Source organism: Callionymus lyra, chromosome 19, assembly GCF_982586985.1.
Source record: "Callionymus lyra chromosome 19, fCalLyr1.hap1.1, whole genome shotgun sequence".
NCBI lineage: Eukaryota > Metazoa > Chordata > Actinopteri > Syngnathiformes > Callionymidae > Callionymus > Callionymus lyra.
The window spans coordinates 3,068,116-3,087,100 of NC_141836.1; the positions used below are offsets into that span (position 1 = coordinate 3,068,116).

Consider the following 18,985-nt stretch of genomic DNA (forward strand, 5'->3'; position numbering starts at 1 on the left):
TTAAATCTGATTCATTCACCTACTGACCCAAATGCATTTCATCATAATCCATTATTACTTACTTTTATAGTATAGAGTTTTAACTGTGTATTGTTTTTGATTGTTTAAGCGCTTTGTGACCCTGGTCTAGAAAGATCTTTACTAATAACCATTACTTACTTACTTGTGTTGGTACGAGCAGTTAGCGCTAAGCTAGCTCACACATCTGTTTAAATTATGACACTTTACTGTTCAATCTTAGGACGATAACTTGAGTTTTTATTTTTGCTACATGACATGTGTTGTGATACTGTAGTAACAATTATATATGTGTAGTATTGTCCAGTACTTGACTCTGGTGTCGTGATAGTGTAGTAACAAGTATATATGTGTAGTATTGTCCAGTACTTGACTCTGGTGTTGTGATAGTGTAGTAACAAGTATATATGTGTAGTATTGTCCAGTACTTGACTCTGGTGTTGTGATAGTGTAGTAACAAGTATATATGTGTAGTATTGTCCAGTACTTGACTCTGGTGTTGTGATAGTGTAGTAACAAGTATATATGTGTAGTATTGTCCAGTACTTGACTCTGGTGTTGTGATAGTGTAGTAACAAGTATATATGTGTAGTATTGTCCAGTACTTGACTCTGGTGTTGTGATAGTGTAGTAACAAGTATATATGTGTAGTATTGTCCAGTACTTGACTCTGGTGTTGTGATAGTGTAGTAACAAGTATATATGTGTAGTATTGTCCAGTACTTGACTCTGGTGTTGTGATAGTGTAGTAACAAGTATATATGTGTAGTATTGTCCAGTACTTGACTCTGGTGTTGTGATAGTGTAGTAACAAGTATATATGTGTAGTATTGTCCAGTATTTGACTCTGGTGTTGTGATAGTGTAGTAACAAGTATATATGTGTAGTATTGTCCAGTACTTGACTCTGGTGTTGTGATAGTGTAGTAACAAGTATATATGTGTAGTATTGTCCAGTACTTGACTCTGGTGTTGTAGTATTTACAGACCACATGACTCTTGACGAAGTTGTAACTGTTTTTATTTTTTTTCAAACCAAAATATGTCCAAACATCAGTTTTAAAAGCTGCTGGACTCACTGTATCCTCTTGTCCTCAGTCATCATCGTGATTTTCACTGTTGCTTTAGCTGCAGAGGACATAGTGACCGCTTTTGTGTGTTAACTGTACATAAAAATATTGAATTGTTTTATTATATTCAGACTTTATTGAGACATAAGCCATAAAATAACTATGTAGTAAATAAAACTTGATCTGTTACGATACGAGGCAACATCTCAAACTGTGCTCAAGACTTTCTTCGTCTGCCATAAAGAATGCTTCGCTATAGCAGTGGTTGGCAACCGGACCAGATCCCACCGTCTGGAGTTCCTCAGAGCAAAGCATTGTTTAGATTCAGGAGCCTCTGGATTTGTTTAAGATAGCACGAGGCAGACGTGGAAATACAAGATGGTGGACATTGACCTGAATTCGATGCTCCGTGTTTTTCTTATCCTCAGAATTAGATGTTGTTGATGGTGTTTTCTGTGCAGATCAGAACATTGAAGATGCTTCACCATCTGCCAGTTGATGTTGTGACGCAGGAATGTCTCTTCGCTTTCACACGTTTTAATCACATCCATCAGAGTCTCCCGTGACCAGCATTAATCTAATGTTCGCTCCAGAAGAGACGAGCGAGTCAAGCGTCCGTGGCGGAGCGACAACATAAACAGATTCATGTTCGCTCCGGTGACACAACAGAAGCGTTAGTTGGTGTGTTGATGCTCCTATAGCCGCTCGCCGCCGGATTATGTTTCCGCGTGTCCGTCCTTCCACGTCTTAGCTTCGCTTTGGCTCTTTGATTCCCAGTGACAGGAGTCAGAGGCCAATTGGATGAGTTCAGGGGTCGGGACCCTCGTTGACCCCGCTGTCGATAAGAAGGCTTTGCTCAACAGTATCGAGTGTGAGCTTGAATTTGGTATTTTCCTGTTTGGATCCGAAGGAACTTTAAATTATGGTATTGATTAATCAGATCTTTAAACGGAATGATGACATGAATACATATAAAGCAGTTCACCTTCGGCAGCCTTGTGGTTTCTCTTTTGCTTTTCGCACACGGTACAACATATTTAAATGTTTTTATTATATATTTTAATACGTAGTATATATATTTGTTTCAAGCTGCAATCATTAAAGCTCCTTGTCTTCTCTCAGTTTTATTTAATTCAACAGTAAATCAACTTTAACCACAGAACTCAGTGGGAGACACTAAACACCCGCCCCTACTTACGATGCCAACAACTCCCATGATCCCGTTCTACACACAGATCTATCTAGTGACAATACTGTGTTCAACTAATAAGTTGCCGTCAAAAAAAAGTTGCTGGTTCGATTCCAGGCCAACCTTTCTGTGTGTAGTTCTTATGTTCTCCTGTGTTGCGTGGGTTTACTCCGGGCACTCCGGTTTCCTCCCACAGTCCAAAAACATACAGAGGTTGATTGAGAACTTTGGGAAAATTATCCGTTGGTATGAGTGTGTGTGTGAATGGTTGTCTGCTTTGTGTGTCCTGAGACAGACTGGCGTCCTGTCCAGGGTGTCCCCCTGCCTCTCGCCCTGTGATACTGGGATAGACTCCAGTCTCCCCACGACCCCGGTAAGGGATAATGTGGTAAAAAATGATTGAATGAATATTAAATAATCACTACTTTCTGATTTGTGATTTCTGGGGGTTTAGAGACCTGAACCCCCACAATAAACCACCGTTTTATAGTTTAGATTTTGATTGGACGAGGAAGATTCTGGAAGCTCGAAAAGATGATTTACAGATATAACCTCGTCGACAACAGCTGACGACTCCGCTGGTCTTGGCAAGTGCATCACAGTGGTTTTTCTTTTCCGCAAGATGTTGCCAGAGATCTGGAGGAGGAAACATGGTCGGGGTGTGCGAGTGTGAGTGGGGGTGCGAACGTGTGCGCCCCTCTAGTTTTCCTTCTCCTTCATGACGAGAGGTGTCGGTCAAATCACTCGTCTCCTTGTGTGTGTCTGTGTGTGTGTGTGTGTGTGTGTGTGTGTGTGTGTGTGTGTGTGTGTGTGTGTGTGTGTGTGTGTGTGTGTGTGTGTGTGGAGCCGTCATTGGGAAGTGTGGGGGTGGAGGAGGAGGCGCGGCCAAGAGACACCCCTGGACCCTTCACACACACACACACACACACACACACACACACACACACACACACACACACACACACAGCACTAACAATTATGTCGGCATGGTTGCCGTTGCCAAGACAACTGTCCCAGGAGCGAGGGTGGGGTGGGTGCAGCTGGTGTGAGTCAGGGGCGTGAGCTGGTGGTTTCAACGCAAGAATGTTTCTTCAATAACAGCCATTCATGCTTCTCCAGATTGAAGACGTGTTGACAGTCCAGGAGCGTCTTTTTCAAATTCACGTCAGCGCGCGCGTGTGTGTGTGTGTGTGTGTGTGTGTGTGTGTGTGTCAACACTCACACCCCTGATAGTTGTGATTGAAGGGTCGAGAGTTTACAGTGAAAACACATTTTTGATTTATTACCCCCTCGTGTCTTCTTTTTCCCTCCCATATAAATCCAAATATTTATAAATATACTTAAATAATCCTTCATTATTTCCCTTTTATTTTAGTTTATTATTTAGGATTATTTAATTCATCTAATTTATCGTTTTAATGTATCATTTGTGCCTTTATTGCCTCTAAATGGAAAGAAATGATTTATAAATAACTACATTCCAATCTTTTTTCCATACTGTACTCCAACAGTTTTTCTTTTTTGGGAGACTTTCTTAATGTATTGTGTCATAACTAGTATATTTATTTATCTCTTTCTTTTTAACGTCAGTATTTAAACCAAAATAAATGGAATAAATACATTAGAATGAATACTTTCTAAACGTTTTTTTTTTTAAATTCTCAACATTTTTTCACAATTTTTTAATTTAATGTTTCGCATATTTTCTGTTCGTATTTCCAGCGAAAGAAAACCTACAAATGTGTTCAAACTAATGATAAAACAACAGTTTTTCATCAAGAGAAAATGTTTATTCATCTATTTTCTTCTGTCATCTTGGCTCGTCACGACCGTCCAGGTGTAGAACTTTAAGAATTGAACACAATTGTATTATTTATTCATTCGTTTTCTATCGCTTTATCCCTTGTGGGGGTCGCGGGGAGACTGGAGTCTATCCCAGTATCATAGGGCGAGAGGCAGGGGACACCCTGGACAGGACGCCAGTCTGTCTCAGGACACACAAAGACAGACAACCATTCACACACACACTCATACCTACGGACGATTTCCCCAAGTTCTCAATCAACTTCTGTATGTTTCTGGACTGTGGGAGGAAACCGGAGTGTCCGGAGTAAACCCACACAACACAGGAGAACATAAGAACTCCTTACAAGTGTTTTATTTCACTCAAATTACTCTTTAAATCTCTCTTTCAAGTAACAAATAAATAAATGAACAAATAGTGAAACAGTTTTTATTCTCTCTTCAACAATCTTTTCTCACATGTTCATCTCAATGTTCTCCTGATTTTCTTTCTGCTCCTCAACCTTTGTTCTCTGTGTTTCCTCCGAAGGTCTGTCACCTTCAGATCTCACCATCAAATCACACCTCCTTCCCTCACGTTCTGTCGTTTCTTCTCGTCAACATCTGACACACATGTTGCTCCTCACCAACCCGACCTTCACGTCCTTCCATCCATCATCCATCAACCTCCATAAATCTCTTCTCTCCCTCCTCTTCCCTTTTGTCTTCTCATCTGTCCTTCATCTTGTGATGTTTTGACGCTTTTCCCTTTTCCTCGTCTCGTAAGTGTCGCCGGCGATCAGACAGTTTTCATCATCTTGTCATTTCCTTCTCCTCGTTCCTTCACTTTCTCCCCACACACACACACACACACACACACACACACACACACACACACACACACACACACACACACACTCCTTCTCTTCTAAATGTGCTGTTCAGAGCGACAATAAAGTCTCACGTTGATGATGCGTGAGTCGTGTGACCAGTGTCCAGCGAGCAGGTTGGACTCGGGTTCTTCATAATTGCTTCTCCAAGGACGACAACATTAGGCTCTGAAACCAAACATCACATGGGTTCACAGCATGAGGTCCCTAATTGGACAGAGTTGTGGAAATCTTTCTTCTGGTTCAACTTTGTTCCCATGGTCCAGTTGAAACGAGATGGTTCGGTGAATGTGTTTAAGAACGAGCGATACATATTCAACAATAGAAGCAAACAAATGAACTTGTATTGTTGTTTAACGTCCTCTTTTCCTGACTTTATCCCAGAAGAACTCATTATCCTCAACACAATGGATGATACGACAATATCACGACATGATACTGTGTCAATATTCAACAGAACTTTATCCAATCTATTCCTTAACAATGTTTTTCTTTTTAACCATAGTTTTTATGGTGAACAGTTCAATAAAGTGTATCTAAAAACAAAATAACATATTTTTTTATTTTCAAAAATCCAATTTGTGTTGCAATTAAACGTCGGCCCTCTAGATGGCAGCAGTCATTACGTCCCGGTTATGACTGAGGACGAGAGGATACGGTGAACTTCAGCAGCTTTTTAAAGACAAAAAGTCTTTAGCACAGTTTGAAAATACTACACATATATATATATAGTTGTTACTACACTATCACAACACCAATGTCAAGTACTAGACAATACTACACCTATATACTTGTTACTACACTATCACAACACCAGAGTCAAGTACCGGACAATACTACACATATATACTTGTTACTACACTATCACAACACCAGAGTCAAGTACTGGACAATACTACACATATATACTTGTTACTACACTATCACGACACCAGAGTCAAGTACTGGACAATACTACACATATATACTTGTTACTACACTATCATGACACCAGAGTCAACTACTGGACAATACTACACATATATACTTGTTACTACACTATCACGACACCAGAGTCAAGTACTGGACAATACTACACATATATACTTGTTACTACACTATCACGACACCAGAGTCAACTACTGGACAATACTACACATATATACTTGTTACTACACTATCACGACACCAGAGTCAAGTACTGGACAATACTACACATATATACTTGTTACTACACTATCACAACACCAGAGTCAAGTACTGGACAATACTACACATATATACTTGTTACTACACAATCACAACACCAGAGTCAAGTACTGGACAATACTACACATATATACTTGTTACTACACTATCACAACACCAGAGTCAAGTACCGGACAATACTACACATATACCCTTGTCACTATATATCGTATTGTGATGCGTATCTTGACAATACAGAATACTACCTTTTATTGTGAAATATTTAGTTTTGTGTAATAAAGTATGTTTCAGTGCTTTTCTTCAAAACAACAGATATTTCCTGCAGCCTCAGAGAGAAGTTAAAATCCTGCAGCATGTTGATTCCAGCCGACTCTGAACACAATCATTTCAGCGACTGCTGTGAAACATCCAAGCAGCTGAATCCGACCTCTCTCTCACCCCAGACTGCTGCTGGTGATGGATCCCTCTGGTCTTTATCTTCAGTCTGATCCTCCCGTGGATCTGCTGCTCCTCCCTGCAGTCCAGCCTTCCCTCGCAATTATTGGGGTATCAATCATGGCGGCGATTACGTTTGTCCGACTTTAGCGATCCGTCCATTCTTTGGATGTGACGCTCACTCCTCGACACCTGATCCTTTGATCGCCTGGTCGATCCCACCGGTTCAGAACCAACTACCTTCTTATTGTTTTCTTCATGGATGGTTTGATTCTCTCAGAGTCTGGAGGAGAACATCAGGAGCTGACGGGGAAGAAACACATGAATCTATAGTTTAATTCAGTCGGAAGCACTAGTTTGTTATTATCAGGATAATGAAAAAATATTTAAAGATACCTATGGATGGATGGATGGATGGATGGATGGATGGATGGATGGATAGATTGATGTATAGATGGATGGATGGATGGATAGATGGATGAATAGATGGATGGATGGATGGATAGATTGATGTATAGATGGATGGATGGATAGATTGATGTATGGATGGATGGATGGATGGATGGATGGATGGATGGATAGATTGATGGATAGATGGATGAATAGATGGATGGATAGATTGATGGATAGATTGATGTATGGATGGATTGATGTATAGATGTATTGATGGATGGATGGATGTATAGATGGATGGATGGATGGATGTATAGATTGATGTATAGATGGATGGATGGATGAATGGATGTATAGATGGATGGATGGATGGATGGATGGATAAATGGATGGATGGATGGATGGATGGATGGATGGATGGATGGATGGATGTATAGATGGATGGATGGATGTATAGATGGATGGATGGATGGATGGATGGATGTATAGATGGATGCATGGATAGATGGATTGATGGATGGATGGATTAATGTATGGATGGATGGATGGATGGATGGAAGGATAAAGTTTATTGATCCTTCTGTAGATCTCCTTCAGGAAGTTGTTCTTCTATCCTCCCTCTGGTTGTTTTCCTGTGTGAATATTATCTTAACAATGAACCATGAACACTGAAGGATGAAAAATCATGTCATTGTTGGTAAATGTGTGAACGATCTGATGATATTTTAGTCACTGAATTCTTTCTACTTTTGGAGAGTTTAAGTTCTGATATGAAAATGTATTATTAAATCAAGAAAATATGAATCGATGGTGTCCTTGACTAAAAATGGCTTCATTTGTTCAAATTATTTAAAGTAGTTTGTTGAAGTCGATGTACTTGTTTTGAAATATAGTTGTTAAGATTGACCTTTACAAGTTTATGTGAAAATATAAAGATTAACTTCTTTCTTCACTGAAAATAGCTTTAAGATTCCAAAAGAATCGTCTTTGATCACGAACCCTCTCAACAAACGCAATCGTCATTTAATCCGATTTAAAACTTTGACAGAAATACTTTTAAACAAATCATCGGTTCATGAATGTAGTTTGTGTTTCGACACGAGCGTCGAGTCTTTGATCTCAAGTTAGCATGAATTATTTATGTCTGCTTTACATTCTGACCTCAGCAGGAGGAACTCTGGGAACGATGAGAAGAAGCCTCTGAGTTGATGCTTCGATATAAATAACTTCAGAAATAAACTGTAGTTCCTTCAATAATAATAATAAACACAATACATTCACCCAATCAGCTTCAAGTCAAAAGATATGTTGAAGACTGTTAAAGACTGTTCAGGACTGTTGAAGACTGTTGTAGACTGTTGAAGACTGTTAAAGACTGTTCAGGACTGTTGAAGACTGTTGTAGACTGTTGAAGACTGTTAAAGACTGTTCAGGACTGTTGTAGACTGTTGAAGACTGTTGAAGACTGTTGTAGACTGTTGAAGACTGTTGAAGACTGTTGTAGACTGTTGAAGACTGGTTAAGACTGTTCAAAACTGTTCAGGACAGTTCAAGACTGTTCAAGACTGTTCAAGACTGTTCAAGACTGTTCGAGAATGTTCAAGACTGTTCAAGACTGTTCAAGACTGTTCAAAACTGTTCAAAACTGTTCAAGACAGTTCAAGACTGTTCAAGACTGTTCAAGACTGTTCAAAACTGTTCAAGACTGTTCAAGACTGTTCAAGACTGTTCAAAACTGTTAAAAACTGTTCAAGACAGTTCAAGACTGTTCAAGACTGTTAAAGACTGTTCAAAACTGTTCAAGACTGTTCAAAACTGTTCAAAACTGTTCAAGACAGTTCAAGACTGTTCAAGACTGTTCAAGACTGTTCAAGACTGTTCAAGACTGTTAAAGACTGTTCAAGACTGTTCGAGACTTTTCAAAACTGTTCAAGACTATTCAAGACTTTTCAAGACTGGCTTAGACTGGCTGTTACAGTTCGAGAATGTTCAAAGACTGTTGAAGACGGTTGAAGATGGTTGAAGACTGGCTAAGACTTTTAAAGACTGTTCAAGACTGTTCAAGACTGTTGAAAACTGTTCAAGACTGTTCGAGACTGTTCAAGACTGTTCAAAACTGTTCAAGACTTTTCAAGACTGGCTTAGACTGGCTGTGACTGTTCGAGAATGTTCAAATACTGTTGAAGACTGTTGAAGATGGTTGAAGACTGGCTAAGACTTTTAAATACTTTTAAATACTTTTCAAGACTGTTCAAGACTGTTCAAGACTGTTCAAAACTGTTCAAAACTGTTCAAGACAGTTCAAGACTGTTCAAGACTGTTCAAGACTGTTCAAAACTGTTCAAGACTGTTCAAGACTGTTCAAGACTGTTCAAAACTGTTCAAAACTGTTCAAGACAGTTCAAGACTGTTCAAGACTGTTAAAGACTGTTCAAAACTGTTCAAGACTGTTCAAGACTGTTCAAAACTGTTCAAAACTGTTCAAGACAGTTCAAGACTGTTCAAGACTGTTCAAGACTGTTCAAGACTGTTCAAAACTGTTCAAAACTGTTCAAGACTGTTCAAGACTGTTAAAGACTGTTCGAGACTTTTCAAAACTGTTCAAGACTATTCAAGACTTTTCAAGACTGGCTTAGACTGGCTGTTACAGTTCGAGAATGTTCAAAGACTGTTGAAGACGGTTGAAGATGGTTGAAGACTGGCTAAGACTTTTAAAGACTGTTCAAGACTGTTCAAGACTGTTCAAAACTGTTCAAGACTGTTCGAGACTGTTCAAGACTGTTAAAGACTGTTCAAAACTGTTCAAGACTGTTCAAGACTGTTCAAAACTGTTCAAAACTGTTCAAGACAGTTCAAGACTGTTCAAGACTGTTCAAGACTGTTCAAAACTGTTCAAAACTGTTCAAGACTGTTCAAGACTGTTAAAGACTGTTCGAGACTTTTCAAAACTGTTCAAGACTATTCAAGACTTTTCAAGACTGGCTTAGACTGGCTGTTACAGTTCGAGAATGTTCAAAGACTGTTGAAGACGGTTGAAGATGGTTGAAGACTGGCTAAGACTTTTAAAGACTGTTCAAGACTGTTCAAGACTGTTCAAAACTGTTCAAGACTGTTCGAGACTGTTCAAGACTGTTCAAGACTGTTCAAGACTGTTCAAGACTGTTCAAGACTGTTCAACGCTCAGTCTTTGTTGTTTGACACGTCTCTCGCTGGTTCAATATTGTTTTGAAAGTCAAAAATGTTTGTCTAGAGAAACACTATCTGTCGGTCAGTTATCTCCCTCACTTGTAAATCTGACTGTGGTTTGTCTGTTTGTTTCTCCATTGGTTGATGGATTCATCTCAACCTGACACATGGATGTTTGAACAAGAAAAAGCACTTTTTCAGAAGCCTTTTTTTTTCCCCAGAGGCCATAGACGGCGAGAATATTATTTAGCGAATCCAAGCGTCTACTGGTGAAAAAGCTCCACAAGTCACTGTGCTTGTAGGAAGTGAGTCAGCGATCCTGACTCTGAGCTTCACTCTCCACGTGAATGAATGAGAAACAGTCCAAACATCACTCCTGGTCCAGCAGATCTCAAAGTGTCTCTAACCGTGATGTTAAAACCTAAATATTTCACCCACTAAGTGCGTCTGCGCTCGAGCAATTAAAGTCCAGCGAGATGTTTCTCCCTCGACCAAACCTGCCAATTTCCAGTGCATTACTGCTTCCTGCTGCCACCCTGGTGCATTCTTCAGACCACAGCTTGAATTAAACACTCGCTCACGCGCCTCTGTTTCCTGTCAGAGCTGATCCAGAACGGCCGCATGATGACGCTGCCCCTGGTGGCCGGAGACCTGCACACGCTCATGCACGACGAGGACGGCAGGCGTCTCTACGTGGCCATGAAGGACGGACTGCTCGCCACCGCCGTGGACGACATCACACAGAGCCCACGCAAGGTCAGAGGTCACACGGACTCACAACGTATGCTGACGCACGACAACCGGTGCTGTGTGTTATTACATGAATCTGATGATATGATAGTGTCGCGATACAACGTTACGATATGTATAATGATACTACGAGGATATATGGGTAGTATTGTCAAGTACTTGACACTAGTGTTGTGATAGTGTAGTTACAAGGATATATGTGTAGTATTTTTGAGTACTTGACTCTGGTGTTGTGATAGTGTAGTAACAAGTATATATGTGTAGTATTGTCCAGTACTTGACACTAGTGTTGTGATAGTGTAGTTACAAGGATATATGTGTAGTATTTTTGAGTACTTGACTCTGGTGTTGTGATAGTGTAGTAACAAGTATACGTATATGTGTAGTATTGTCCAGTACTTGACTCTGGTGTTGTGATAGTGTAGTAACAAGTATATATGTGTAGTATTGTCCAGTACTTGACTCTGGTGTTGTGATACTGTAGTAACAATTATATATGTGTAGTATTGTCCAGTACTTGACTCTGGTGTTGTGATAGTGTAGTAACAAGTATATATGTGTAGTATTGTCCAGTACTTGACTCTGGTGTTGTGATAGTGTAGTAACAAGTATATATGTGTAGTATTGTCCAGTACTTGACTCTGGTGTTGTGATAATGTAGTAACAAGTATATATGTGTAGTATTGTCCAGTACTTGACTCTGGTGTTGTGATAGTGTAGTAACAAGTATATATGTGTAGTATTGTCCAGTACTTGACTCTGGTGTTGTGATACTGTAGTAACAATTATATATGTGTAGTATTGTCCAGTACTTGACTCTGGTGTTGTGATAGTGTAGTATCAAGTATATATGTGTAGTATTGTCCAGTACTTGACTCTGGTGTTGTGATACTGTAGTAACAATTATATATGTGTAGTATTGTCGAGTACTTGACTCTGGTGTTGTGATAGTGTAGTATCAAGTATATATGTGTAGTATTGTCCAGTACTTGACTCTGGTGTTGTGATAGTGTAGTAACAAGTATATATGTGTAGTATCGTCCAGTACTTGACTCTGGTGTTGTGATAGTGTAGTAACAAGTATATATGTGTAGTATGGTCCAGTACTTTAAAAGCTGCTGGACTTACTGTATCCTCTCGTCCTCAGTCACCGCAGAGATTCCTTTAACTGCTGAAGACGTAATGATCCAGAGGCGGAAGTTTAATTGCAATAATATTATTTATATAATATTTCTATGACACTTATAATCATAAAGGAACTTTTATAAAAGACCAAAACCTTTTTTTTTAATTGTTTTAAAAAAGAAAATGGAAACAGTGCTGTTGCACATGGAAACACTATGGTGGAAAGAAATACATGGAAATATAATAAAAATAAAAATAATTTTGTAAGTTTCACTTACATAGAAACAAACATCAGTCATTTCAAAATGGCACAGAACATTAAAAACAACCCAACAGTAAAACAATAGCAAACAAGATACATTTGCATAATTAAACAACATATTCAAACACAGTAGAAGAATAAAATAAGTTAAAAAAAACACAAAATCAGTCGGTAAAAGTGCAGTTTTGAAAGTATGTTTAAAAGAATATTTCAGTGTTTGCGTATGTTCTCACAACTGATGACAAACTTTCACAGTCTTTAAATAAATCCGCGGCTCGCTGCCATAACTCTGTGAATGTTGCGTCAACATGCAGCTGCTGAGACTCTTCGTCTTCACTTCCTTCATCAAGAGCAAATGAAATCTTCACCTAAAAGCAGGAGAACGTCTCGGGAGAAAAAAAAGGGGGTTTTGTGAAGCGACTGTTTGCTCCTGATGATTGAATTTAGACGAGGCTATGTTTAGTCTGGCAGCGGAGGACGACTTCCTAACGCTGTCTGATCAGATCAATGCTGTCGTCAGTCACGCTTGCAGACAGACAGGCAGGTAGACAGACGGGCAGACAGACAGACGGGCAGGCAGACAGACGGGCAGACAGACAGACGGGCAGGCAGACAGACGGGCAGACAGACAGACGGGCAGGCAGACAGACGGGCAGACAGACAGACGGGCAGGCAGACAGACGGGCAGACAGACAGACGGGCAGACAGACAGACGGGCAGGTAGACAGACGGGCAGGTAGACAGACAGGCAGGTAGACAGACGGGCAGGTAGACAGACAGGCAGACAGACAGACGGGCAGACAGACAGACGGGCAGGTAGACAGACGGGCAGGTAGACAGACGGGCAGGTAGACAGACGGGCAGGTAGACAGACGGGCAGGTAGACAGACGGGCAGGTAGACAGACGGGCAGGTAGACAGACAGGCAGGTAGACAGACGGGCAGGTAGACAGACAGGCAGGTAGACAGACGGGCAGACAGACAGACGGGCAGACAGACAGACGGGCAGGTAGACAGACGGGCAGGTAGACAGACGGGCAGGTAGACAGACGGGCAGGTAGACAGACGGGCAGGTAGACAGACAGGCAGACAGACAGACGGGCAGACAGACAGACGGGCAGGTAGACAGACGGGCAGACAGACAGACGGGCAGACAGGCAGACGGGCAGGCAGACAGACGGGCAGACAGACAGACGGGCAGGTAGACAGACGGGCAGGTAGACAGACGGGCAGGTAGACAGACAGGCAGGTAGACAGACGGGCAGGCAGACAGACGGGCAGACAGACAGACGGGCAGACAGACAGACAGGCAGGTAGAAAGACAGAAGTGCCAGAGAGAAGCGACACAGACACAGTTCATGACACAGCCGGGGAAGGTTTATACTGGTGCACGCAGTGTTTACGAATGTTTACAAAACATCCTGACTTGTTGTTTTTTGCATTTTAAACTGACATTTTGCACTTTCTGCGTTCTTGTCTTGCTCTTCAAATACATGAAGTCAACGTGTGACTTTCTGACACTGATTTTATGAATTTTGCCCGATGAATGCATGAATATATTCAGTGGAATAAGTCAATTTTTGAAAGTTTAATGTATAAAGATATTCAGCGTATATACATTTAACCATGAATGAAATAAATTCAGTGCTAACATCAGGGACAGGAGAAGCGGTCGATCCCTGCTGTCACTCAAACAGTTTTGTGGGATGAACTCGTGCACTTTTTAACTGTTTGTTAACAGATGAATTAAACACGAAGAACTTCTACTTCCTGTCAACGTTGCGTGAGCAGCGAGGATCGATTGCTTCTCCCTGATCATAACACTGAATCTATTTTTTCAACATTTATATTTAAACATTACATTTTTACATTCATTTCATATATAGATTATAGATATATTACATTAGATTATTTACACTGAATATTTTTTTACATTTCATTTTTTATTACAATTATTTGTTAACAGTGAACTTCTTTTTTATATTGATTTTTATCAAAACTATTTATTTACACTGACTATTATTTTACATTTATTTGTTTACATACATTTATAAGAAATAGTTGTTACACTGATAAAATTCTTTTTACATCGATTTTTATTATATATATATCTGTTTATGCTGTTTTTTTTATTTTTTATAATGATTTTTATTACAATTATTTGTTTACACTGTTTTTTTTCTTGTTTTTCGTAATGATTTTTTATTAAAGTCATTGTTTTTACACTGAATTTCTCCTTTACATTACATTTTTAATATAATTGTTTGTTTCCCCTTTTATTTTAATTATTTTATGTACATTTTTACTACAGTTATTAATTAATTATAATTTTAGCTCATTTAATTTTTTCACTTGATTTATTTTATGCATTGAAAAAACAAAAATAATATACAGTATATAATATAATATATAATTGAATGATTAAAAGTACATTTTAATGCTGTAAAAAGTCTGAAAACACACACACACGCTCCCATAAATAACGTCAATTATAGTTAATCTAGTTATAGTTAAAGCTCCTGTGTTTATATGGAAATGCAGGAAAACTTCACTTCCTTCTTTAGTCAAGTGTCCGAGGATCCGTTCACCTGGACCTGGACCTGCTCTGGTGGTCCACGGTCTGGTTGTGATTTCCAGATGATGTCCTGCTGCTCACCCTCTAATCTAATCAGATCATCTGCAGTGGACGAGCGGCTGTAATTCCTCCATCAGGGAACTATTAGTGTCCAGAGATCGTTTCCTGAGAGAAAGTATTTCTGTCCGAGTACCAACGCTCTGAACCATCAGAACCATCTGAACCATCAGAACCATCAGAACCATCAGAACCATCTGAACCATCAGAACCATCTGAGCCGCACCTCTTCCACTTCCTCCTGCAGGCGTGTGACATCACTTCCTTGTCAGTCGCCACGAACTTCCTACACTTGATTATATCGTCTGGACCATTGTAACATATTGAAGGATCTGTCGCCTGCAGTTCATACTAAACTCTGCAGCCAGAATCCTGAGCTGCTCTAGTAGAAGAACTCACATTTCTCCTTCAAACTCTTCACTGGCTGCCAGTTTCTTTCAGGATCATTTTAAAATTCTGGTTCTTACTTTCAGATCTATTCATGGTCAGACCTTCCATCAGTGATCTGATCCAGACTTACACCCCAGCTCGGGCTCTGAGGTCTGTGGATCAGAATCTACTGATGGTTCCTGAACACGCTTCCGGACTCGAGACACTTTTATTTGTGTTTTTCCTCGATTCTCTGAGACTGTTTGTCTTATGTGTCTTTATCTTTCAAAGTATATGTTTGAACTGTTTATTGTTTTGATTGTTTAAGTTCCTTCTGACCCTGGTCTAGAAAACAGTCTTAAACTAATTTAAATGACTTACTTACTTTAAATAAACAAATAAAAGTGGTTTTGTATCCTCTCATCCTCAGCTGTATTGGCCGGCCAGTCCAGACCGCGTCCAGGAGTGTCTCATGGCGGGTAAAGATCCAGAGGTGAGTCGCCAAAATATTAGTTTAATAATATTATTATATATATTCATTTAACCACAATTTTCAAGGTGATTTTTGCTCAAAAGCAGCTTCTTGTCGTGAATCAACAGTTGGATCAAGTGAACGAAGAGTCACGTTTGTAAAGTCCAGGTTCTTCTCTGTGGAGCTGTGGACGAATGAAGATCAAACACAACTTCTTTATTCATCAAAAACAAGCTAAATAAACACAGTTTTTGAGTAAAGACGCTCCTGAAAACAAAGTTAGTTGTTGTGTCGTCACAGAACAAACCAATGAAACTCAGTTAATGAAATAAAAGGGGATAAATGAACTTTAACAAGAGACACGATCATAAAAGGAGATGTAAATAAATGATCTCCTCACACCTGTGTAGACGGAGTGCGCCAACTTCCTGCGAGTGCTGCAGCCGTTCAACCAGACGCACCTGTACGTGTGCGGCACCGGCGCCTTCAACCCTCGCTGCGCCTTCATCGCCCGCGGCGTCTTCCAGCAGGTACGACCGTCCTGGACACTGAGCCTCCATCAGACTGTGAGAGATGTCCAGATGTTTAACTGAGCATGAGGAGAACATCAGACGAGGACGATGACATCATGGTGTCGATCACTAACTGACCAACAATGAACTTTGATTTGGAGTCAAAACATGGAGAGAACGAGGTTCATCATGAGATCACGTCGGTGGAGATCCTTCAACAGTTGAACGCTGTCGTGTCTGAACCACATGACCTCACACTCTCTTCTACACATGTGTTCATGTGACTCACGTCCAAATATCAAGGTCGTCATACGCTTGTGTTTAAACTCTGGGTCAGTGTGTGAGTTTTTTTTCTCTGAGCAGCGTTTGTTCCATAATCCCATGAAAGGATCAGAGAGACGTGTTCGAGCAGAAACTTTACACCTTTGACGATCACTTCACCCCGACTACACATGTGTGTGTGTGTGTGTCTGTGAGTGTGTGTGTGTGTGTGTGTCTGTCTGTGTGTGTGTGTGTGTGTGTCTGTCTGTGTGTGTGTTTCTGTGTGTGTCTGTCTGTGTGTGTGTGTTTCTGTCTGTGTGTGTGTTTCTGTGTGTGTGTGTGTGTCTGTGTGTGTGTGTGTGTGTCTGTCTGTCTGTGTGTGTGTCTGTGTCTGTCTGTGTGTGTCTGTGTGTGTGTGTGTGTGTGTGTGTGTGTGTGTGTGTGTTTCTGTGTGTGTGTCTGTGTGTTTGTGTGTGTGTGTTTTTTTCCATCTGTGTTTGTGTTTGTGTGTGTGTTTCTGTGTGTGTGTCTGTCTGTGTGTGTTTCTGTCTGTGTGTGTGTTTCTGTCTGTGTTTGTGTTTGTGTGTGTGTTTCTGTGTGTGTGTCTGTCTGTGTGTGTGTCTGTCTGTGTGTCTGTATATATGTGTGTGTGTGTGTGTGTGTCTGTATATATGTTTGTATGTGTGTTTGTCTGTATACATGTGTGTGTGTCTGTGTGTGTGTTTCTGTCTGTGTGTCTGTATATATGTGTGTGTGTGTGTGTGTGTGTCTGTTTGTGTGCATGTGTGTGTGTGTGTCCGTCTATGTGTGTGAGTGACATCTAGTGGACATTTAAGATGACAACATTGTTTCATGACACTATCATCAGCTGTTTCATGACATCATCAGCTGTTTCATGACACTATCATCAGCTGTTTCATGACATCATCAGCTGTTTCATGACATCATCAGCTGTTTCATGACATCATCAGCTGTTTCATGACATCATCAGCTGTTTCATGACATCATCAGCTGTTTCATGACATCATCAGCTGTTTCATGACATCATCAGCTGTTTCATGACATCATCAGCTGTTCCATGACATCATCAGCTGTTTCATGACATCATCAGCTGTTTCATGACATCATCAGCTGTTTCATGACATCATCAGCTGTTTCATGACATCATCAGCTGTTTAATGACATCATCAGCTGTTTCATGACATCATCAGCTGTTTCATGACATCATCAGCTGTTTCATGACATCATCAGCTGTTTCATGACATCATCAGCTGTTTCATGACATCATCAGCTGTTCCATGACATCATCAGCTGTTTCATGACATCATCAGCTGTTTCATGACATCATCAGCTGTTTCATGACATCATCAGCTGTTTCATGACATCATCAGCTGTTTCATGACATCATCAGCTGTTTAAAAAACATTCATATCGTCAGAGCAGTTTTTATTACTTCAATATTGAACACACTTGTGATGTTGAGAAGAAAAGTATCTTCAGGAGAACAAAGGTGTGAACGATGAGCAGGACATTCGTCTCTCAGAGACTCTTGGACGAGGATAAATGAGTCTTGGCTCAGCTCTAAACCGACACTGACCACTGTGTCCTGCAGGAACACCAGACTCTCTCCTACGGACAGACGGAGTGTGGGAAGGGCAAGTGTCCCTATGACCCTCTGCAGAGGACGGCGTCTTCTGTCGTCGGCAAGTCCACAAACATGTCTTATCTTGTCTTATCTTATCTTAACTCGTCTTATCTTGTCTACAGACGGCGAGCTCTACGCCGGCATCACGTCCGACTTCATGAGTCGTGACTCCGGCTTCTTCCGTAGCCTTGGCAACCGTCACGTGATCCGCACCGAGCAGTACGACTCCACATGGATGCAGGGTGAGAAGAACGTATTTATAGACTCGTCCAAGAACTTACTTCCACTCGCAGAACTTTGTTCGTCCTTCTTTCATCACAGAAACACTGTCAACAAAAGTTACGTGTAGAAGTAAAAGATAATTTATTCCTTTATTTGTGCCACAGCCAGGAAGTTTGTGTTGCCATGGAAACAACTTCTCGGTTGGAAAATGTTAAACATGCCGTGCACGTATGGTGTAGTACAAATAATACTATAAAACTGTAGTAACGAGATAAACAAACTAACTCAAACTTAGTAATCATAATGATAGAAGTAATTGAGAAACTACTTGGATTTTATTGAAAATATATTTTTTACATATATGTATATATAAATATATAAACAAAATAAATGAACAAACAACAACAAAACAAGTAAATACATGAAAGAAAACACCAAAACAGCTAAATCTATTCTGAAAAAATTAATTAATAAATATATATATATATATATATATATAAACACACAAACACACACACATATATATACACACGTATAAACACAAAGACAGACACACACATATATAAACACACGCACATAAGCACAA

At 40.1% G+C, this 18,985-nt stretch overlaps 1 protein-coding gene across 2 annotated transcripts in view; it reads left to right on the top strand.

Moving 5' to 3' along the window:
- The window catches only part of sema3h (sema domain, immunoglobulin domain (Ig), short basic domain, secreted, (semaphorin) 3H), a 71,518-nt gene that overhangs the window by 17,981 nt on the left and 34,552 nt on the right, over positions 1-18,985 (top strand). For both annotated transcript variants that reach the window (XM_087781356.1, XM_087781355.1), the window contains 5 exons: positions 10,752-10,906; positions 15,718-15,780; positions 16,170-16,289; positions 18,145-18,235; positions 18,300-18,419. In XM_087781356.1, the coding sequence (XP_087637482.1) occupies positions 10,752-10,906; positions 15,718-15,780; positions 16,170-16,289; positions 18,145-18,235; positions 18,300-18,419 (549 nt within the window). The remainder of the gene's footprint in view (positions 1-10,751; positions 10,907-15,717; positions 15,781-16,169; positions 16,290-18,144; positions 18,236-18,299; positions 18,420-18,985) is intronic.